The sequence below is a fragment of the Cavia porcellus genome, unplaced genomic scaffold (assembly GCF_034190915.1).
Source record: "Cavia porcellus strain 051 isolate PalLab524CR breed Dunkin Hartley unplaced genomic scaffold, mCavPor4.1 scaffold_23, whole genome shotgun sequence".
NCBI classification, from domain to species: Eukaryota; Metazoa; Chordata; class Mammalia; order Rodentia; family Caviidae; genus Cavia; species Cavia porcellus.
The window spans coordinates 14083003-14108113 of NW_026947506.1; the positions used below are offsets into that span (position 1 = coordinate 14083003).

Consider the following 25111-nt stretch of genomic DNA (forward strand, 5'->3'; position numbering starts at 1 on the left):
GATTCATGGTCATCTCTTTTCCCAGAGACATATATGTCACTGCTCAGGTGAAAGAGCCTTGGATGTCATGGGACTGGACAGACATGCCTTCAGCCTATTAATGTTATAGAAATGAAAGTGGGCTTACATGAGCAGGCAAACTGGCATGGCAAGGCAGGTTACCCAAAGTTAAAGCAATTAGAAAGATTTCCAGAACCAGCATGAAGTAGAACTACAAATGAAAGTGCTTTATCTTCAGCCAGGTGCAGGATTGGTGGTTTGTGTTCAAACTGCTCAGCCTCATGTCTGAGTATTGAAAATCTCTGCTCTATTGACTTGTTAGGGTCATGGAAGCCACACAATGTGAACAGAGTGGGGCATCTCATAAGGATCATCATCATGAAAACAACTCAAAGCAAAGAAAACAATCCTAAATTCAGTGTTCTTTTTTCCAAATACTACTCATGTTATTCTTCTGATTCAGTTGTTTTTGGAGAGTCCAATTAATATAGCACTCAAAACAAGAAGCCATAAGTTAAGTATCATGTTCTATAGAGGACTTTAAGAAGGTGTGAATCTAGTGACACTACTGGAGTTAGAAATATGATGATCAAAAAAAAAAAAAAATGAAATAGGGTGACCAACCCAAACCACGTTGAAAATGAAAAGTGTTGAATGTGCAAGAATATACCCAATTGGGCAAACATTACTTCTACACATTGGATCCTTTAAGCCTGCTCAACACATTTGCTTAATCTGTGTTTGGGGATATATAGATAACATAATCCAAATTTTATAACGAAACACTAAAATCTCTCCAATTTAAAATCTCAATTCACTGAATTGAGTCCACTGCAATCACTAGTTGTTCAGCATCAGTGTCCTGTTGCTCAAGAGCAGTTATTCATCATTGCTGTCCTCCATCATGGACAAGCAGTATACTATACACCACTAGTGCACAAAAACAATAAAATTGAAATATAAAGTAAAATTTCCATTAAATAATTTTCCTGTATTTATCAGAAATTTTACTGGTCCTAGAGAATATTAAACAAGTTATTATCTATTGGAGATAAATTCCAGAATTCATATTTTGTATCAAAAGAGGGTCACACTGAATTCTTCAGGCAGGTTGTTGTAACACTTGTCACAGTCCCCAAGTGGCTGAGAGTAAAGGTGTGAACTATCACACTATCACACATCAGTAAACTGATGTTTATTTTACCCAAGCATTCAAATCTTAGTACATCATGGTGTATAAAAACATCCCAACCTTAAACTGATACAGTGATACACATGTATTATTATGTATGCATTAAATGAGTTACAAACACTATCAAAAACTCACACCACTTAGGGCAACTTAGTAAGATCAGTTCACAAAAATTTTTAAAAAATTTAAAAACTTAGCTCAGACCAAACTTTCAGAGTTCAGTCCCTACAATAAAAAACAAACAAACAAACAAACAAACAACCAAGCATGCTGAGCAGGGTGGTGTACACCTGTAGTCCCAGCTGGAATGAGGCTGAGGCAAAAAGTTTTTAATGAATTTGAAGCCAGCCTGCTCTACAAAGTGAGATTCTGTCTCAAAAAATAAATTAATAAATTAATCATCAAGATCATCTGGAAATATTTGAAACACTGGAGATACCCCCGCAATTCTACTTCTGCTAAGGTGTCCACAATAACTTTAAAGCAAAACAAGGCCATGCAGTTGCCTCTTTAAAGATTTTGCCTCAGAAAAGATTCCATGAACTGATCAGTAGCAGCAGAAGACACAGTTACCTATAATTAAATTCCCTTCCTTTCTTCAAGCCTGTGACCTTTGCCCACCTCACAAATCAAGCAAGCACACAAGTCAGCCTACCTAACCATGGATATGCTGCACTACTTCTATTTTAGGTTTCTCCCCTACTCCAGTACTAATTTGAAAGTCTATCACAAGCAGCATTTTTAATTTTATAGAAGTAACAATTAGGCCAAGAACTATATTTTCTGTATTAAACAAAATATTTTCTGTATTAAAGAAAAACAATTAGGCCAAGATCATAATTTCTGTATTAAACAGAAATTGTGCCCTGGTTTCTTTCCACTCCCACACATAATCACACATATATGTCCATGTAAATGCCCCAATTCAAGGTGTCTCTCAATGTGAGTTTAATAGGTACCACTTCTGAAAGTTGTCTCTGGCAGGTACACCTTTCTCCTTTCTTTCCTAGGATTTTGATTCCACAAGATTTTGATCTTCCTCAGTATTCTAACTGTGGCAGAACTCACTTAAACTAATTGTGAATGGAATTGTCAGCTAAATAATTAAAAGTTTAAACTTCTTTAGCATGCTCTGTATAGAGCAATTCACCAGGTGTAAGGCAGGTGCTCTTCCCTGGAGCACATCCCACATTTTTGAATTCTCAGGACATTTCTTAGTATATAATATGAGTTTAGAAATGAAAGGAGGTGGTGGAAATTTACAAGATCACCACAAAGGTTAAAAAGCAAGTTTGATGTGGGATTGTGGAAATGAGAACCTACATCAGAGATACTAATAACCTTCATATCCTCTAGCAGTGCTGCTAACTGGAATAAAACCAGAGATCTAGCTCACCATCACTGCATCCAACTCCAATTTTCAATTTAGCCTGGATCTCTCCAAGACTCCTTCGCTTTCCATAATGCTGCAGATGCAAGATAGCAATGGTTTTCTCAAGAAGACTGGCAGTTTAACATTGGGCAAAAGGTCCTGAGAACTCCAAACTGGTCTTGTTCTAGCCATGTTATAATCAGCTGAATTAAATAGTAATATTATAGGGAGTCACAGAGGACTAGGCCCTCAATGGAGCCAGTGCAGAAGACCCGATATCTTGCAACTATGGAAGTAACAAACACTTTTTCTGCTGTAAGCCAGATCTCAAAGCAAACAGAACTGCACGCTAGTATAAAAACAGGGATTGATATTCTCAATAGGTACCCATCACCTTGAGGTAGACAGAAGCCACTATTCCAACTCCCTACAGCCAAGGCCTTCCTCCCCCTTGCAACCTTCCCTATTGGATCTTAATTTCCTCAATTTTACCTGAGCAATTAACTCATAATCTTATTGATTGACTGTAATTCTCTCTGACCCATCTCAGGCTTCTCTGCATTGCAAGTTCCCACCCCCACCCCCCCCTTATGGTTTTGCTGTTCTAAAATCCCTACAAAAATCGCAGTTCTCAGCTGGGCATGGTGGCTCATGCCTGTGATCCCAGCACTAGGGAAGTTGAGGCAGGAGGATCTTTGTGAGTTTCAGACTACCCTGGGCTACAAAGTAAACCCAAGCGCAGCCTGAACTGCACAGAGACCCTGTCTAAAAAAAAAAAGAAAAGAAAAAAAAAAAAAAAAAAGACCAGAAAATGTCGCAGTTCTTGGAATCCGGACAGCTAGTAAGTCGTGATTTTTTCCCCCTTCTATCAGCAATGGGAAAAAGGAACAAAAACGGACTCAGTATCCATCTCACATTACATGAGGATCTAGAGCTTGAAAAGATTTTGCTCTGAATGAGATGCTGCAGTGGTGGGAGACTGGGAGACGGAACCAAGGGGCTCTATCTTGGGGTCATCTTCCCTGGCCCTAGGCAATTTACATGTGTTGCGAATTGAATTCCAATGGGCTACTTGTGAATCGGTAATGCCCCTTAGGCACCACCCCAAATGTAAGCTATATGTATGCCCCCCACAAAAGTGCCTGGCAGAGAGAAAAGCCAAACCTCAGTGGTCCTGGGGTTCTCTTTCCGCGATCTTAAAATAATGGCCACTTTTATTTCATATTTCTATCTTTTTAGCCACGCTGAAAATTCTATCAGAGCTAACATGGGGGAAACCCAGGCACCACAGTTCGGGATTTTTTTCCTTTGGTACCAGAGTTTGAACTCAGGATGTCACACTTTTCAGAAAGGCACTGTGCCACTGAGCTACATCACAGGCTCTAAGCCATCGCAGTTAAGTTTGGTCAATTCTGACTGGACCTCTTCTAGATTCCGCCCCACCTGTCTTTCCGACCCAAAACGTTACCATTGCGCAGCTTGAGGGTCTCCTAGGGTATTTCCAATACAGACTATAGCTTGTAGAGTTCACAGAAAGCAGCGTATCCAGCCAGGGTACAATGTGCAATGTGCGAGGGGAAAGTTCTTCGGCGCCATGACACAGGAAGAGCCCTCCTCCTTTGTCACCTCTGATTGGACAGTTTATAGAGTTTTCTCCTTTTTCATTGACTGACTTACGTTCTACTACCCGCCTTCTGAGTCCAGCGGGGAAAAGAGAAATCTTTACCTGCAAGAGGGGGGCTCAGTTCCAAGACTTTAATGCTGAGACTTCTGAATCAGGTACTCTTATAAAATATTAAACTCATCTCGCCTTACTAATAACACTTGCATTTGAAGGCTGTACTCTGAAGTCTCAGAGTTGACGGTATTTTCTTATAAGAATCCGTGGAGACTATACTTAAACATGGGTCACAATTGTGTTTATAAGGTTCTGATATAGGGGAATGAAACTCCCAACCTTCTGTATGTCAAGTATGAGTTTGTGTTCTCTAAAATTAAGTTCAGGCACAACAGAGGTTAATAGTGAAATATATTCATTGAGAGAAAGATTCTGTCTACAAGATAGAGAAAGAATCTTGAGTGGATTGCTAAATACTCTTTCTTTTTTAGGGGCGTATATACAGTAAAATCATGAGGTTAAATGGGTACTAGTTGGGGGAAATGGGAACTGGCCAGTGGAACAAAACTGTGGTCAACTAGTAAGACTCAGGTACAATTGATTAAATTTCGCACAAATGGAGTGACTCTCCTAGTAAGTGGGCACACTTAGGAGCAATGGCTGTTCTTGTAGCTGTTGGGATACTGACTCCTGACTTCCTCAGGGTGACAGAGAACTATTTGAACTGTTGATGCTTACGAAGTGGTTGTATTTGCTCTGGCTTTTGTCTTGAGATCTGGCCCATAACTAGAGGAGCTTGTCTCTTGCAAGGCTGCAAGATGTCTGAACTTCTGCTCTGGCTCCTTGGAGGGCTCAGCCCTATCTGACTGTCTGTATTACGTCTAACTGACTCAGCTGCCTTTAACAGTTCCAGGGCCAATAGTCTAGTAAAGAAGCAATCTCCCTATGTCAGAAAACAACCTGAATCTAGGCCACCGCAAGACACAGTACAACAGAGGAACAACTGGTTCTTTGAAAGATCAATATTTGGGAATGACATAACTGGTTTCATTCTGAAAATTTTGCACTATCTCTTTCCATCTGTTAATTTTCAGGTAAAAAATGAATATTTGCCTTATAAAAGGAAAACAAAACATTAGGATTAAATCATAGCAATATTCTCTACAAGACAAAAAGATGAAAAAAAAATATAAAAAGCAAACATTTCTCCTCTTCCACACAAGATTGCTGCTCATCCAGGGTCAAAGCCCACCTCATTCATTTCTGAAAAGAAGCATATTGGACACTTGAAGGAGAGGTGCAGCCCCACTGCTCATCCACTGAACCATTTGCTTGTGATGAGCAGGAAATCATGAGAACATCAGACTATAATTTTCTCATGCCCTGAAGTGCTCTCCTCACAAGTTAAAGTTTGCTTCTTTCAGGAACTTCATATTCTTAGAAGAAACATGTTGCCTGGAGTTGTGTGATACTTTCGTTAACTCATTTAACTTAAGATATGCATTGGATATTAAAAGAGCGTGTGTCTAAATGTGTCTTGTGAGTTACTCATGAGTTTGGTATGATCCACTAAATCTTGTCCCTGGATCCTTTCTCTTTGGCTCCTTCTATGCTTAGGTTCCTGAGGCTCATAAAGTAAGTTACCGATTTTTTAAAATTTCTATTTGCCAAGGTGTTTCTATATTGGAAACAGCCTAAAGCAATTTGCATCCTGAAACAAGGAGACAAAATGAACCTATTTGTCTTAAATTCTGTGTCTCAAGTAGTTCATCCCTGTAAGTAACTACGTATATACATACATACATAAAAAACCAAATGAAATTCAGTTAGGTGTCTCTCTTATATAACCTTCCAAATGCATCAATTACTTTCATCATTTAGTTGAGGGGCTGATGCCTTGGAACATATCATCAATATGAAAAGGAGGTCATGGAAGGTATGCAATAGCACTGTGGGTAACATTTATAACTCTGTGCTTGTCACTGCTTCAAATTTGTCATGAGGTGACCAGCTTGCTCCTAGCACACCATTCTGTAATTTAAATTTTAGGTAACTCAGTTATAACTCAGGTGAAAAAGTTTTAATTATTTTAATCTTTCCTTTTTTTCTTACTTCTTTTTCTGGTTTTGGAACATGGACTCAGACATCATTAGGTTTTCCTGTATCCTACTTGGTAGATTCTTCTACACAATATGCAGGAATAGAAGAAAACTTTGCAAAACATTGAAATGTACAATAATACTACCAAATAGTTTTGTAGATGATCTAAACCCAGATTGAATAATTACCCTTGCATGTGATAATATATGAAATAATACAAATTTTTCAATTTAGATCTTCAGAATGCACAGCTCTTTTGAAGAGACAAGACATTATGGAAGCCATTGTTTATTTTCCTATTGTCTGGTTTTGAAGGCTTGTAATGCTTTCATTCTTCTGATTTGGTCACATTTATACTATTTGGTTTTGTTTGAATTCATTGTGTGTGAAGATATAGACAACTATTCAAAGTAAAAAAGAGACATTATGGTAGCCACTGTTGAGCACCTGTTGTTTGGTTTGAAATTCTCTGTCACTTGCATTGTTTTCTTTGGATCAGCTTTGTTCTGTTTTATTATGTTTTGTTTTACTCTCTTTACAAAATTTTATCATCAATATAATTTTATTTCTAATAACAGTAAATCCATTGAAAATTGAACAAAAATTCTTCTAAGAGGATAATACTATATTACAGAAATTTTGAATAAAAGAAGGAAAGAGAGGAGACATTCCCTGTGTCTAATTCCTAGGTTCCATTAAGAATCAGTTATTTAGGGCTTAGGATTTAGCTCAGCGGCATAAGCCCCTGCCTTGCAAGCATGTGGTCATGAGTTTGATCCTTGTTACCGATAAAAAATGAAAACACACACACACACACACACACACACACACACAAACAATAAGTTATTTAGATTGTAACCTTGGAGCAACAGGCACATACATTAAACTTACAAGAAGAATTGAGAAATACTTCTGCTGTATTTAAAACCAAACCTTGACAAGACTGCCAGTACAAATGCAAACAAAGAGGCTATTAATTATTTCATTATGAGTAACAAGCACTACTTATTTTTAGGCCAAGTACATTTCAGTGTTACTGAACAAACAAGGAAATAGTCAATGCAGGCAAATTCTGGACAAAATATGAAATGCAAATCTGCTAACTATATAAAATGCATCAGGGAAACAACTTTCTAATCTACAATTGATCAAAATTTCAAATATAATGTTGCAAACCTACAAAACATAATTATTTTAAATATATATGCATATAGGCTTTATACACTCCAAACACTATAATATTTGAAATTTACTTCAATTGCAAAAATGTCCTGGAATAAGGGTGACATATATAAAGCAGGTCAAAAATCAGTTTTATAAAAAAATAAAAATCTTCACCCCAAAAATGAACAGATGATATGAGCAAATTTTTTAGAATTTTTTTTTTGTCTTTTTGAGACAGGGTCTCTATGAAGTTCAGGCAGGCCTCAAGCTCACTTTGTAGCCCAGGATGGTCTCAAACTCACAACAGTACTCTGGCCTCCTGATGCTGTGATTACAGCCATGAACGACCATGCCCAGCTTATGTTTTAGGAATGTTGATGCATGAAAATAACAGGCACACAAGGAAGATAGGCAAATGAAAATGAGCAATGGAATTTAACTTTCTGTTTAGAGAGTCCATGATATTACAAAATGGCCAGGATATGTAGCCTAGAAGTAGATATTATCCCTCACTACTAGCAGAGGAAAGAAAGTGTGAATTAAAAATACCATGGTGGGTATTTTTACCATGCACCTGCAATGTGAGCTGTTTAGAAATCTGGGGCATGAGGGTCACATGTTCCAGTTGAGTCTCAGTTATGTAGTGACACCTTGTTTTGAAAAACATACACACATATTTTCAAGTCTTTAATTGCATAGACTCCATAGGCCTGTACACATAATCCAAAATGTCTGTGAAATGTTCTCAAATTATCCAGGTTGCCACAAACAAGATGTCTGCAGTATTTATATGAGTGGGAGACCTGGAAAAGGCTGCTTTCTCATTGCTGGGGAAAATACATATAAGATATGAAGATAACAAGTAGTGACCCTGGCAAGAGTGATATTTACATACAGTAATGCAAATAAAGAGGAAAATGTGATGAATTGAGAAAAGGCTTCACTACTTCAATTTTGGCAGATTAAAGATTAGAAAATGGATTTCTCACTAAAACTTATGTATATTGCACTGAATTTTCTAGATTCAGTAGGCAACATGATAAAATTGTACATGAAACAACAGCCTATAAACTGATAATGATGAGGAGGGATTGACAGTAGAATGAAGACTCACATGCAACAATATTCCTAGTGACATGGGGGCCAATATTTTCCTAAGGTATCGCATATGTTGTGCAATACTGAACATCATACATAACCCCACCACCACCTGAAAATGCTATGGTGAACCAGGCCAAGAGTCCCTATTGTCAATATCTGAAACCAGTCAAAGAGTCCTAATTGTCAATCTCAAGAATGTGGTGAGGAAACAAAAATAAAGTACAGAGAAAAGCCTAATGTTCCAACAATGGCTGGGAAGTCAGTATCTCTGGATCCACCTTCCTGAGTCCCAAAGAAACCTCACTTTATTTGGTGTACACAGTTATATGTGTGGCTCATAAAGGATCACAATTCACCCTAAAAGTCAGACTCAAAAATGTGTAGATAATCTTATGCTCAGAAATATCTTGGCCATAAGTTTAAACCTGAGATGACTTGTGAAGGTTTAGATGATCTTTTGCTCAGAAGAATCAATGGGAAATCTGAGACAGGTGATACCAATAATCCCAATGCTTCTGTTTATCACATAGCAAAATAGGTAATATTTGCCATTCTGAATTTGTGATCCCCAACAAATGCTGTTGGGGATGATTATGAAGCAGATCTGAGCAGGATTTAAATTTTGCTAATTGGCTTTCTATGTTTATCTGTAAGTCTGTCCTAGGCCTAGGCCCTTTGCCTGGTGACAGGAGCTGATTCATAGTAAGTGAACCTCTATGAATCACTGGTCCTGATTGAGGTCTGTAGCAGCCTGTGAGGCCAAAGATACCTTAAAGGGCAAGAGAAGGCCACGGCTACAGACACTTGGCTCCAACCCCAAATAACAGAGTAGAGAGTGCAGCTGCAAATATTACTTCTATAGTCTAACTGTTACCATGTCTTCATGATAAGACAGTCTACTAAATTGACTTGATTCATGACATGGAGATGTCCATGAAGTGATTCCCAAGGTCCTGCTCTTTGCTTGTGCTTTCTTCGGTCTTTCTGACCTTTGTCATTGGTCCTAATGTAAGTGGACTGATCCAGCGAAGCTTTTGTCTTAACACTCAGAGTCTCAAGCTTAATTAAGGAGTTTTCATGCTCCTGGGACCCTAAAAATCATACAATTTGTCTCTCCCTCTCTCTTTTTCTTTCTTACCTCTGCCATACACTCATTTGGAAATCAGGGATCAATGTGAGGACCTGATAAGATCCCGGTAACATTCACTTATAATCTTACATGAGAGTAAAAAAATTTGAGACAATTAACATATTTTGTAAGACTATGACTAGTCTTATAAAGTTTAAAGTCATATAAAACTATGACTAGTTTTATAAGACTATGACTTGTAGTTGGGGGTTGTTCAGAGAAAAATTAGAATCAGGACATTGAGCTTATAATATTGTTTTATGATGATCAACTACAGTTAACACAATGCAATGCTGGAAATCTATCCACATCACCAAAGACATAGAATATTTAGCCAAGGGCCTGAATCCCACAGCAATGTCCCACATGAGCCGAGATGAAGAGCCAGAGTTCATTACAGTGCCTCCCATGAGTCCAACTAGAGGTCTAGATCCCACAAGAAGGACTTATGCAAGTCTCTTTTATGGATCCATGCTGGGAAGGCCAAAAAGTCAGTGGTGGAAGCTAGAAAGTCTATGTCAGGAGGGTGAGGAGCTGTGCTGGTAGGTTGAGGGAGCTGAGAAGTCACACAACAAAGACCAGGGCTGTCCTGAAAAGCACCATAGCCATCCTCAGCAACATGCAAGCCCTGAGCTCCTCCAATGACAAGCATAGTCATGTACCTACCAGGAAGCCAGCATGATGAGTTCATCCTAGAGACCAAGTGCCACATGTCTTCCCTTCTAGAGAGAGGAAGCAATGCTTGATGTGAGGATCATCGCCTCTCCAGGAGAACCTAATGGCTCAAATAACAACACATAGAAGAACCCAGAATGCCTCAATGCCTCAACGCACTTCAATGCAACAGCTTCTTCTTCATGTATCTATTTATGCTGGAAACTTTCCTCAGGTGGAACATCTATGCTCAACACCATGGTAATGTAATTCAGCTGTTGTTAAATGGATCACCAGTTTTGAATCCATAATATCACTCAAGTTTACGCACCAATAATTTTGGAAACCTAAACTGTCTATTGACAAAGTATTTGAAACATGACTGAGTTCTGGCTACCTGGGCATAGCTTTGCAACTGAATCACAAGGTGTAGGAGTCTGTCACCTTGTCTTATACCCTGTCTTTCCTAGCTCCTCATCGCCTGGGCTGCTCTACATTAGCAAACTAAAAGAGGCTTCACTGAGTAATGCTGAGAGTTGAGACACGTTGCAAGTTGTCTTCCTTCAACTGAAGACTCATCACTTATTCCTGATGTCCCTTTCTGTATAAACCATTGTCACTGACTCTACCAAGATGCCAACAGGGCAGGGTTTTCCTCAGGCTATGGTAAATACAGGAGGTATATAAGGAGATTCCAGGTACTACAGTCTCTATGTCATTCATTATACAACACATTGAAAAGCTTTATGCATATCTCCTTCTTGTAATGACTTAGATTCTGTTCTCTCATTGATGCAACAAAACACATAATGAGCAAAATTAAAGAAGGAAAGGTTTATTTAGATCGGTTTGTGGAGATTCCAGTCCATAATTAGTTGGCTTTAATGCAGGATGGAATGCACAGGGAACCAGATCAAGTTGCCAGAAGTCAGCAAAAGCAACAAGAGCAAAATGTTGGATGGGGGATTCAAGCTTCATTTCTTTCCTTATATGGTAAGCAGGCCAGCCCTCCCTATGGTGAATGTAGCATCCACACACTGTCCATGCCCTCCTGTTGAACAGGATGAGGATGCTTATGTACTAACAACCCCAGCTCCCAGCTGAGTGAGTTAGCTAAACTTCTCAAGTTGACAAAAAGTATCAATTATTTCAACAGTTATCCAGATGAAAATTTAGACAAGAATTTAATTCATACACATGAATTAAACAGTGCTAACAAGTTCCAAGTCCTGTCCTAGTACTATACACTACTGCAGGTGCAGATGACTGAGTCCCAGGCTGTGGTCTTTCATCATGAGTCCCCGTCCTAAAGTTCTCAAGGGGAGTTGCACCAAATCACCCAATTATCAATAATAAATGTGCTGCCTCCAAGTAGCTGTTGGTGAGAAGGAATGGTCTTTTCTGCTGCTGAGGAAATTAAGATCATCTGAGAAAATGTTCAAAGCCCAAGAGGAAAGAAGTACATTTCAAAAACTGTAACCTACAAATAACTAATCTCAAATTTATAAATACTTACCTAATGCAGAAGAATACAAGGATATCTTTTAGGCTTGCCATCATGCATTCTTAAAAGACACAAATTTTAAAATTTCTCGACATGTAAACCAATACTGACATTGAATTTGTGAACTTTGAGTACATGAGTGAGATAAAACCTTCATACTATCTAGGCTTGGTGATCCACAACTTTGGTCTCATCACTATGACAGACTGAGGCAAGAGGCTGTCAATTTCCCTGAGACCCAGTGTTAACATTTAAAATAACAAAAGTGAGTATCACTGTTCCTGTTCCCAGTACAAGTAATACACAGGATTTCAAAATAGGAGAAGAAAAATCAATAGTGGCTACCACAATTTCTCATATTTCTTTGAATCAGTTGTTCATATCTTTACACACAGTGAATTCAAATAAAATAAATAGTATAAAACAGATCAAAACAGAACAATGAAAGCATTAGAGGCCTTCAAACCGGACAATAGAAAAAATCAATAATGGCTACTGTAATGTCTCTTGTGGTCTTCAAAATAGCTGTCCATATCCTGACATATATTAAAATCGAATAGTAGAAAATGTAGTAAAACAAATCTCAAATAAGAATAAAAGCATTATAGGACTTCAAAACAACACGGTATCTTCTTTAAAGACCTGTAATGTCTCCAGTGTTTTGGTTTTATTCTTTATTGTTTTGTTCAATTTTATTATAACTGATGATATAGGCAATTATTTTTAAGATAGGAAGAGGCAGTATGGTAAGCATTGTTGATCACCTAGTATTTTCTTTTTACATTATCTATTATGTCCATCCTTTTCATTTGATTGACTCTGTTCTGTTATGTCACATTTGGTTTTACTCTCTTCAAAAAAAAGTAATAAGAATGATGGAAGCAATAAAACCCAAAATGTGTAATTGTCATTGTACAAAAGAAAGGAAAAGAAAGTGCTCTAAATAATATAACTGCAAATATATTTAACTGTATAAGATAGAAAACCATATTACTAAGTTTTGTTGGATCATTGAACAAAACTGTTTCCAGTCTCACTGTTTGAAAGTCCACTTTATATGCTTTAATTTTGTAATTTGAACAACTATTTCTAAGATAACAATATGTAATCTATTAACTAGTGATTTCCTATTGTTTATTTTTTTTGAAATTCTGTATAACTTGTACCTTTTTTGTGTTTTTTTTTTCCCTCTTTTTCTCCTTAAATAAATAAAAAAGAAATCAGTGATGGCTACCATAAGGTCTCATTTTCTTCAAAATGGCTATTCATTCCATCACAAAGAATAAAATTAGTTCTTTCAAACACTTGAAAAATTATAGGCATCCATAAACCTATACATGTACATCTATCCTTTCTGTATTAGACCAAGAAACAAAACAAAACAAACTCTACAAAGGAAAACATGACATAAAAGTGATAAATAAAGAACAATAGCAAAGAACCCAAAGCAATATCATTATAGGTTTTCCATACAAAGTTGTAGGACCTTAACAAAAGTTTTTATTTTGCAAAGTTATTTTGAAATTTGTTACACAGATTGGCAGATATAGACAAGAAAAATTGATCTTTGCCTCTGAATGTTATCTGTTTTGTTCCAAGGACTAATAGAACTACTCATAGAGTCATCTAAGCCATCTTAAGTGTATATATTCAAAATTTTCTTTTTTCTTTCCCTTTCACTGTTTTCTTTTTTCTCTGAGTTATTTCCCCCTTTGAGCATTTTCTTACCATTTCACACTATTTACTGAAGATTTATTTATTTAGAGAACAAAAGCAAAGCAGAAAAAGAGTAGAAATAATAGTTTCCCAAACACACCCAAAGTAAAACAGTAAAAAACACTAACTAGTTGATGAATTAAATATTGTCATCATAGAAGTAGTTGTTCAAATAGTGAAATTAAAGCATAAAAATTAACAATCAATGGCTTTACAAGCTATTCTGTTTGACAAACAAACAAAAACTTAGCAGTATCGTTATCTATCTTGCACACTTAAATATGCATACATGGATACAGTTACATCCTTTAGAACACTTTTTCCTTTCATTATTACAGTATCTATTATATAGTTTTTATTAGTATTTTTATACTAGAGAGATAATACACTTACAAATGTGAGTTTGATTTATTTCACTTAGGAGGGTAGTCTCATGTTGCCTCCATTTACCTATAAAAGTCTCAAATCATCCTTTTTATACTGGAGTAATATTCCATTGTATGAAAATAACACATTTTGTCTTCCATTTGGTGGTTGAAGGACATTTTGGTCTTTTCCATGATTTAGCTCGTACAAATTGCTATAAACATGGGTGCACATATATTTCTGTAACATAACATTTTCAGTTTTGCTGAGAAAATACCCATTAGGGGAATAGCAGGATTGAGTTGAACTTCCAATCCTGATTTTTCAGGCATATCGATACTATTGTCCACAGTGGCTGCACCAGCTGCATTCCCACCAACAGTGGAGACTTGTTCCTTTTCCCCCATAGTATCATCAACATTAGTTATCAGTTGATGTCTTGATGGCAGCCATTCTTTCTGCAGTGAGATGAAATCTCAATAATGTTTTCATTTGCATTTCATTATTGCTGTTTGATGCCAGTTCCATTGCTCTCCCTCAGAGATAAGAGTGATAAGAGAAACAAATCTCTAACTGGAAGAGTGAAGCACAAAGAAAAGACTGTAACCAAAAGGCTTCTGGGCCAGGGTCTCCTCCATGATGTTGACCTTGTTTCCCTGGGAAGCATTTATGGACTTTGATTCAGGCTTTTCAGATCTGCCCCTGTTTTCTTAAAGGATTCAGCGGGCACTTCCTGCCAAAGTGTTGCAAATGTATTGAGAAGGTTTCAGGGTCAGAATCCTAGCAAGCAATCAATCTTCTATTGTTAGAAAACACCCTGCATTCAGGCCAGGCCAGGACACCATGGAATAGAGAGTGGTCTGCAGTGTGAAAAGATAATAATATGGGAATGAGGCAAGCTTCTCTGTAGAGATTTTCACACTGTGTCAAACACTTCATTTAAGTCAGGAAGATGAATATGTGCCCTTCCAAAAGAAACAGAATTATTTCATAAAGAATATGTTAAATATAGTAATATTCTGAGAAAAGATTAAAAATGAAAGAAAGCCATACATTTTACTCCCTTAAGTCAAAGTTCATACTTCATTCAGAGTCATAAAACATCCTGAAATCTGAAGCTAAACATATAGCCAGACTTGAGCAGCAGACTATATGCTACAATGGAGCCCCATGCTTGATCCACTTAGTCACTATCTAGTGATGCAACAGACACATAAGGACTTGAGACTGTAAGTTCTGTATTCCTAGAAGATTGTTCCTCACTCATTGAAATTCTCTGCTATTCAACACAAATATTCCTGAAGGAAAAATAATGTGGGGTTATGTGATATTCTCTTTTACAATGGATAAGGTCAGAAATCATACAGGGTATTTGTAAAGCCCACTTACAAATGTGTGGTTGAGTCATGTTAGTGTGTCCTCAAAGACTAAATCTGGTCTACTTCATTTGAAGCTCCTGGTCTAAACTTTCCAATTCCTACTTCTTATATATTAGATACTCTTTTCCTTGGATTTACCATGTTTCTGCATTAGAAAAAAAATGTATGTCAATGCTTTCCCAGAAAAAAAAATTCCTGGTATTACTGAATGTGTCAACATGACACAACATCATAACAGATTTCTCTGCATGTACATAAAATTTCATATGCTGACTCTTGTACCTAGCTATTATTTTTCTGGGTCATTTCATCACCTGCCTCATAAACATATGTTTCAGGTATCATTTAAACATTACCACTTCCACACAAATATAACTGAACATCTAAGGACACCTGGCTTACATTATCACACTTTAACCTGTCATGTTCAATGTAAGAGAATTTCTCTGAGTAACTGATGGCAGAGAACTTTGTTCATAGTCACAGAGAGCTAGGAAGAAACAATATTTCCTTTCAACTGAACACAAAACACACAGTGGTCAAAAAAATGATGAACTAGAAAAGGAAAAGTTGTTGCAGGTACGTTAAAGAAAGAAGAAAATAACCACTTAAATGAATGGGTAGCACTGTGTACAGAAGTGCTTGAGATACATAAGAATTTCCTAGGCAAAGTCAAAACCAACACCATTGGTAGAGAAATCAGTTAGAAACAAAGGCATATGGGAATCCTGAGCATGGAGAGAAGCCATCATTAAATTCTGTGTGACTATAGACCATGAAGGGGCAGAAAGTCTCTGAGAAATTCAATCCTTTTGTGCCTATAGGAGCCCTGTAAAAGTTCTCAACACCATTTAGTTGGATTGGAGATTACAGGTGGAATAAGGAGAATTTTAGTTAAATTCTTATAAATTTGAAATACTGTGCTGCTAATGAATGTTTGTTGAAACAAAATGTGTCTCATATATGTTTCCAAACAGATGCAAAAATGCGCTAAAGAGCCTAGAGTCAGTTGCAAACAGGTGGTCAATAATAACAAGTATTGGCTCTGTATGAGCTCACATTTTATTGATAATCAAGGTGCAGAAGCCAGATTGCAAAACCATCAGTGTGTCAGGCTCTTCAATGCAGTTCAGATAGTATTAGTCCATATCATGAAGGCTCCCAGGATACCTGATTCTCTTCCTCTGTGAAAACCAGAGTGTAATGATTTTCTACTGATGAAGAATCTTAAAAAATCTTCAAAATCAACCTTTTTTGTTTTTCTTAGGCTTCACTCTCTGTGAAGAATAATTGGTAGCATTAGGCTGGATATAAAACTTGGTCACATCTTAACAGACAAAGCTTAATTTTTCCTTGCAAAACATTCAGAACATGAATACAACAAGCAGGGTTGTATATAGGTCAAGTAGCATGTATCATATCACTGCACTTTCAAGAGAAACCATTCTCCTCAGTACTGTGCATTCCTATTAACTTTGATACAACACTCAAGCATTCATCCTACATCTACTATGACCCTACCTCAGAATGCTTTCATAGGTTACAGAAATATGATGGATTTTTACTCTTAATTTTTCAGTGCCAAGACAGAAGAATATAGACAATTATACTTCATAGTAGAGCTCAAAGTGAAGGTTTGAGTAGACTGTCAAAATAATGAAACCAAAGGATACAGAGAAAAGTCAAACCACAAAGGAATGATTCAAGTCATGGAATGCCAGCCTGAGAAAGGTTAAAAAGGGGCCAAAGAGGGCAGAATTACAGGCAAATGCTTCAGTAAAAAGAATATTGAGAGATATATTAAGGCATACATCTGAATACAATTTACACTATACTTTATGAAATATTATTCTAAAAAATATTTTATCCTACCAAAGGCTTAAGAAGGATGCAACAAAGAACAGAATTGATAAAATTGTAGTCTATTCATGTTCCATGAGAGTGCACCTCATAGTGTTTAAAGCTCTTTGGAGTCACTCATTAAAGAAGACCCTTTGATAATGTGTAAAGAACAGTTACCTGTGTATTCTGGCTCCTTCATTCAAGCATTCCTAGGAGAAATTCTCAGTAGTGATCTACTCTTACTCTATCACTTTATGGGTGACCTGCATCTTTTCCCAGTTTTTCTCCTGAACACAAACCTTTGCTGTTTGCTGAGCATTAAACATTTTTCAAATGGGAAATCATGGGTGTAAAATTCCATTTTTACACCACACAGAATTACCACAATTAGGTCAAATTCAGTGGCAAGTGCAAATAAACTAACCAAAGTGTAGCTTGCAGTTGAAACCATGTGTTGTTGTGTTTGTTGTGAGTCATCCTCTTGAAGGAATCAAGGATATCACACTGACTCACACTATTAACCAAAATGAAGATACATCCCTAAGCAGACTCATGATAAGAGAATTGACATTGTTAGTATTTAGAAAATTACAACAGTCTTAAATCACTGTTGCAGTATTTGCAGAAAAGAGGAATGTTTCAAAAATAAATTACTTTGGGGCTGGGGATTTAGCTCAGCAGCATAAGCACCTGCCTTGCAAGCAGGCAATTGTGAGTTCAATCCCTGGTACCGATAAAAAGGAAAAAGGCAAAAATAAATAAATAAATTACTTTGATACACAATAAGTTTCAAATGTACATAATCATATCTATAGCAGAAAGATTCCAAGGACAGCTTTCAGAAAGGCCCTATCATAAGCAATAGAAATAAATTAAAATTTTCTTGATATGAAAGCTAACAGTTGATTTTTAATTTAGTTAAAATATCCCCATTCCATCAGATTTGGTGACCAATACCTGTTATAACACCATTCTGAGTGGCTGAGGCAAGCAGATTCTTAAGATCTGTACAAGTCTGGGCATCAGGGTGAAACCAAATCTCAACATGCAATAAAATCATAATCATTTTGTAAAGGCCTCATAAAACTCCAGAAGGATATCATGATTTCAGTAACCAATAGAATACACAGACACAAACATACACCTGGGATCTTTCTTGCCTTTTTATCAAACTGTTAAATCCTGTGTTCCAATCAGATCATAAGGTCAGAAACCTCAATAATGATTGCAATTGCAATAAATAAAAGCACTTCCTGCCTTGAGAGGACATAATGAGTACACACCAAGTCTAAACCATGTCTTCCAGCACAACAAAGCTCTGTGTGCCTTGACCTTCAATTTACAAGTCTTCACAAATGCCAAAACTCATTGCTTGTAATAAGCGAAAAAAACACTGATATTCTATCAAGGACACCAGAAATGCACAGAAAGAGTGTCCATAATTATTTGCTTACTTAGTCCATGACATACTGACACATTCGACACAGCCAGAGAGTTAAAATAGAAGTTCCACTTCCTCTTCCAACCTGAGTAATGTAAGTAGCCAGATGAAGATGTTTTTCAACTTTCTCTCCTTCAATAAATCATATAATTCCTGGCAGGGGTAACCAATTAAATTTCAATGAATGGTTATTTCTCTACACCAGGGTCAAAATATTTAGATGAAGGCTGTTACAAAAATAAATCTAAACAGGCAATTCAAAACTAAAGTACCAAGAGACACACAGGTACCTCTATATAATGTGAAAACTTCTATATGAAAATCTCCAGTAAATTCAAAAGAGCTTGCAATACTTCCCAAAATGAAAATACTTAAAACTCAACATTTGTTGAAAGTTTTCTATGCTGACTGTCATGGATGGAAAGCACTGATGACATGTCAGGTATTTCCATGATTATATCCTGCAAGCAATTCTTTTATATTTCTAATAAATGAATTATAAATTTTAGTACTATATCCTAATATTTGTCAGAAACTAAAGAAGGGCAGAAATAGCCTCTCTGCAGTAAGTAGTTGAATTAGACATATCATGTGGCCATGGTCATTTTAACTTTAACAGATAACTTTTATTTCACTTGATTGAAAGATGATAAATAAAACTGCATAGATTTCAAAAGCACAATTAGATGTTTCAATATATGTCTGCATGGGCAGTGATTCACATAATCTCTCTAGTGTGTATATCTTTCATGTAACACAATTAATTACTTTTGAAGATGTGAAAACTACCTATCATCTTATCAATTTCAACCCTATTTGTGGTGGGGTAACATTTAGCAGAGTCATCAGGGTATTTCTACATTTTGTTTGCACTGTATAGAGAAAAATCAACAGTTTTCTTTAACATCTCCCTATTGACAATTCCAATATCAACTATCATTAAACTTCCTACTTTTATCACAATACTGCAGATGCTAAGTATGGATGTGCTCATGATATATTTTTTTCCGACAGAATATTCCACTTTATGATCTTCAGATTAGTTCAAGCTGCAATGAATGGCAGGCAAGGTATCCATTTTTGAGACTGTACACTATTCCAGTATATAATAAATGATCATCTTCTTGGGCACTTAAACACTGTTATGGTGGAAAAGATTCTCTAAATGACATATTCTGTATATTTTCTTGCCAGTTGTCTTGTTCCCCGAAGATCATCATGCAGATTCTCTTAAGGAGATCAACATTGAGGTTTAGAAGGTTACTAGGGCATACTCTTGAATGATTCATTCCATTCTTCTTTCTCCTTTGTTTTCTCTATCTCTCTGTGTCTCTCTCTATTTAATGGGTGAATGAGAGTGACAAGAGTTCTTCATGATAAGCACATGTAATATTTCTTCCTTGCAGCAGGATGACCTCTGAAACTGATCTATATTAAGTTTTTCCTTTTACATTCTGTCAGCTATTTTGTACTTCAATGAAAATCTCACTAACAGAGTTACTACAGGTGATTTATATTGTTTCCACAAAATGCTTATCAAAATTAGTTCTTCAGTGCAAATGGAATTACAGATATCTATCCTAGATTCTTAATTTATCCCAATATAGTTTTTTTCTATTTTATTTGCAAGTCATTTGGGGTAATGAGGTTCAACTCGGATTACTATAATGCTAGGCAAGTCCTCTCATTACCTTTCATGCCCTCAGTTCATCTTTTTGCATGTAATCCTATTGATATTAAAAAGATGACACTTTTTTGGGGTCTTTTTCATTTTTATCGGTACCAAGAATCGAACTCACGACCACCTCCTTGCAAGGTAGGTGCTTATGGCACTGAGCTAAACCTCCAGCCCCAAAGATGACACTTTCTAAATTGAGGCACTTGCTGACAAATGTGGATGTATTATTATATTTCTTTTCCTTAGTACAAGTGTTCAGACTCAGGAAATGATAAAGAAAATCATTTGTTTTTGCTCAGAGAATTATGGCAGCCAACCTCACTGGGACACTTAATCATTTCACACTGGCATCTGCCTCACATACTTTAAAAGAAACTATTCACAGTGCAGATTTAGGGCAGTCATGCTCACCAAAATTTAATCTTGTTTATATTCATGACTTCTAACAGTTCAGAAAATGCAGCCTTTTTGAATCTGTCATCTGCAGGAAACTATATTTCTTTTTCTCATTTTACATATTCTTTTCACTCATTTTACATATCATAACAGATTATGTGCTCATTTTTTTTCATTATAACTAAAAAAGAAATAAAAGACCAAAAAGTAAATGTCACATCTTATCAATGATTATTCTTGAAAATGGAACATAGTTTTCCATTTTCCTCTGAATGAACTGATTCATGCGTTTGTATTAAAACCAAACTTGTCGATAAGTATATGGAAAATATTTTTATATCAAAATACATTGCCTCTAAGTAGATTCTAATCAGAAAACTACACATCAACAACTGTTGATGAAGATATGAAGAAAACTCCCAAGTGGTTATTGAGGGTGTCAAATGGGCAGTCATGTTGGAACACAACCTGATAGTTTCTGAAATTATGAGAGTTACCCATACTTTCTCAGTCCTTTTCTTAGTTTTTCCAAATGAAATTATTGGCACTAACTAGACAGTAAAGAAGATTTATTTTGACTTACTGATTTGGGCAAAGGAGGGAAATTTACATCTATCTGATAATGGTCTTCTACCACAGAGAACTAAAGTCCTACAGCATCACCAAGGCAGTCTTAAAAATTCAGGCATGTCCTCCTCTCAGATTCTATCTCCCTCTCTCCAGTACTCTTTTCTAATATTGAATAATGACACCAAATGTAAAATCTTTTTACTTTAATTTGGGCCCCTATTGCAAGTGTTACCAGAGACAGTGCTGAATTACTTTTTTACAGAACTGCCTTAAAGAAACAGAAGTTTCCACTGTACACAGCATATTAGCAATGCATAGGACTTGAGTAGGAAGAGTTTCTTTAGAATATAAAGAAAATGTTCTAAATGGACTAGGATGTTCAATATGTTTATTTTACGTGAAAGAATAAAATGGTAAGTGAGTATATTTTAGCAAAACTGGGAGAAAAGTCAACACCCTGCTGATGATAAATTCTCAAATGATTTAGAGAGATATTTTGAGTTCAGTTAACAATAAAGAATGAAAGGGAAGCAGCAGAGATGAGGGACAGCTTTGAGAGAAAGAAAAATAATTTAAAAACTAACCCTTTAGTATACTGACTTAGAAAGTTAAGTCAATATAATGAAGCTATATTATACTCAACTAACATGGAAACTGTAAATATGTCTCAAGCCTTTTTAATCCAGTGTCAGCACACACAAAATATACAGAGAAAGCCAAGTATTTATTAAACAGTAGTTTGCAGGGGAAATGGAAAAAATGAATGCTTAAAACTGGAGGTATAGGGGCTGGGGATTTAGCTCAGTGGCAAAAGCGCCTGACTTGCAAGCAGGCAGCCATGAGTTCGATCCCCGGTACCAATAAAAAGAGAAAAAAAAAAAAAAAAACCTGGTGGCATAAAATAGAGAAAAACCAAACAGAAGTAATTAAATTTCATTATGGGTTCATGAAACTTGTCAAATTAGAAAAGGTATAGTGTTGACTGTGATATGAAAAAGAAACTAGAGTCCACTGGTCGTGGTACTGTGGATAGTGCATAGCAACATTTTAAACAATACACTCTATGCACCAGCAAAGAAGCTCCTGAGAATTCATGGCATGTTCTTAAATCTTGTTTCCAGAGAAACAAGTAGGAGCACATTTTTGTGGCACCTATAACAGTGATAGCAGTGGGAAAGCCTGCACTCCCATAATTGCAAAGGCAAGTAAAATGCTATGGAGACAAACAGTGGAGTCCCTGTCAGGAATAACACCTACATGCAGCAGTGCAAAGAATTCTAGAAAATAATATTGAAAGAATTAAAATACAGGATGAACAAGTACAAAATTCTCATTTAAGCACTAAGATAGCCCTATATGAGGTTGGAGTGTAGCTCAGAGGTAGAGCATATGCTGAGTGCTTACTCATATCTACAGTCTACAGCCAGCAAACAAATGTACCTGAAGCCATGGCATATAATCTAATCATGCTGATAAGTGGTACAATTTAGAAAGAAAATGCTTCTGTCACAGGATCCTCAAGCACAAAACTGCTGACATTTAGGTCAAGATTTCCTTCTAAAAAGCTCTGTCCCATTTGTTGTGTGACTGCACAACATCTTTGACCTCCACTCCCAAGATCCCTTGCCATGCCATTTATAGGTTTTCTCATGTGGAGAATGAGCATTGATGGAAATGACTGACAGCAGATGAGTGGACACAGCTCCTGAATGACTATGTACAAGAATGGACACAGACTCCAAGAGTTGCCAAAATTATCCTCTGCATGTTAAACACAGGCTCAATGAGTCTGTCCAAATTGCTCTCTTTTTGTCCTTGCACATCCTCTCCTTGTCCTTACCAGCAATGATACTTTTAGATTCATTAGTTTGAAAAGCTAGAACAACCTTCACTGTTTCATGCTATATAATGACACCCACAGGAAGCTACAGACAGACTAAAATGTGCCTTGAACCAAAGCTGGGGCTGATTCTCAGTTGTGCCAAAGGTTATTCCCATGGCAACCTGTAGTATACCCACATAGAATGGGGAGGCCTAGAGAACTCATGAGAATTTTAGGGATTACAGTCTCTTTTGACTTATGGAAAATGTGGGTTTCTGGTCATCTCTTTTCCAGGGATATATATGTCACTGTCAAGGGGAAAGAGCTTTGGAAGTCAAAGAATAGGACAGCTATGCCTTCAGCCCATCAGTGTTATAAAGTGGGCTTACATGAGCAGTTAAACTGGCATGGCAAGGCAGTTTACTCAAAGTTGAAATGGTTGGAAAGGTTTCCAAGACCAGCATGAATTAGGAATACAAATGGGAATGCTTTATCTTCAGCCAGGTGCAAGGTTGGTTGTTTGTGTTCAAACTGCTCATGATCATGTCTGATCATTGAAAATCTCTGCCCTATCCCCTTGTTGCAATCATGCAAGCCATACAGTGTGAACAGAGTGGGGCATCTCATAAGGATCATCATCATGGAAGCAACTCAAAGCAAAAACCCAGCCCAAAATTTATAGTATTCATTTTCCAAGACTACTCATTTATTCTCCTGATTCAGGTGTTTTTGGAGAAACTGATTAATACCACACTTAAAACAAGAATCTATACCATGAGTATCATCTTCAATAGAGACTTTAAGAGGGTATTTGTTTACCTTGTTTTGATCTGTTTTTTCCCTAAAATAAAGAAAGTATATATATACATGTAGAGATTCACACACAGGAAGCATTTCTAAATTATTAATGGGAACAGATTATATAATACACGATGTCATGAACAGATACTCTGAAGAAAAAGAGACACTAAGAAACCCAATGTAGCACTATGATATAATGTATCATGATATAAAATCTAGCAAAACTATTATTCACTCTTCAGAGTAATACTAGTCTAGTCTCTTGTGTTCAATTTCAGCATACATAAAGATAAAGACTGCTACTTCGAAGAGAATGACAGACATTATGGTATTCATTATTGACTCCCCCAAAATCAGATTTTGGAGACCTAAAAAGCCTTCATCATCCTGTAATGATTTGATTAGTTCTATAATGTTCAGTATATATCCAATGTGTGTCAAGATGGGGACAACTATTTGAAAGAAAACTAGAAAAAATAAGACAGACAGTGAAGATCTCCACTGGACTTGCTTAGAAATCTGTGTTTTTGAAAATTGTTTCCTTGTGAACTGTTTTGTTCTGTTTTGACATGTTTAATCTTACCGTCTTTAAGATAAAAACACAAGTGTGAAGGACTGATCACCATATTACTAAGTTTTAGTTGGATTATTGAGCAGAACTGTTTGCAGTGTCATTGTTTGAATATCACTTTGTATGCTTTAATTTTGTAACTTGAACTATTTCTAAGATGACAATATGTAACTTATCAACTAGTGATTTCTTACTGTTTATTTTTCTGAAATTCTGTATTATTTCTATCCTTTTTTCTGTTTTTTTTCTCTTCAAATTAAAAAGCAGCTGTTTGTATTTAAAAACATTAACAATTAGGCTAAGAACTATAGCTCTTACTACAGAGATCATGCCCTGGCTCCTTTCCACTCCTACACGTATCACACATATATGTCCATGTAAATGTCCCCAATTCAAGATGTCTCTCAATGTCAGGTTAATAAGTAGCCACATCTGGAAATTGTCTCTGGCAGGTACAATTTCCTCTTCACGTGCCAAGATTTTAATACCTAATACCTTTTCCTCTGCATTCTAACTGTGGCAGAACTTACTTAAACTGTCCAAATGTGAGTGGACCTACCATCTAAATAAATTTTTAAATTTCTTTGGCATTGCTCAATGTTTAACTCAGGAGTTCCCTGGGTGTTTGGCAGGTGCTCCTCAACTGGGACACAACAACACATTGTTTTGAATTCTCAGGATGTTTCTTAATACCT

At 36.5% G+C, this 25111-nt stretch overlaps 1 protein-coding gene and 1 long non-coding RNA gene across 2 annotated transcripts in view; one reads left to right on the forward strand and one right to left on the reverse strand.

The window, feature by feature from the left end:
• The window catches only part of LOC100725614 (zinc finger protein 709-like), a 42226-nt gene extending 38050 nt beyond the window's left edge, over positions 1–4176 (reverse strand). Inside the window, exon 1 of the mRNA XM_063233829.1 lies at positions 4033–4176. Coding sequence (XP_063089899.1) covers positions 4033–4035 — 3 coding nt within the window. The 5' untranslated portion in view covers positions 4036–4176. The remainder of the gene's footprint in view (positions 1–4032) is intronic.
• A 93-nt stretch (positions 4177–4269) lies between these two features.
• Positions 4270–25111, forward strand: part of LOC134472444 (uncharacterized) — a 31821-nt gene continuing 10979 nt past the window's right edge. Inside the window, exon 1 of the long non-coding RNA XR_010042267.1 lies at positions 4270–4343. This is a non-coding gene — a long non-coding RNA (uncharacterized LOC134472444). The remainder of the gene's footprint in view (positions 4344–25111) is intronic.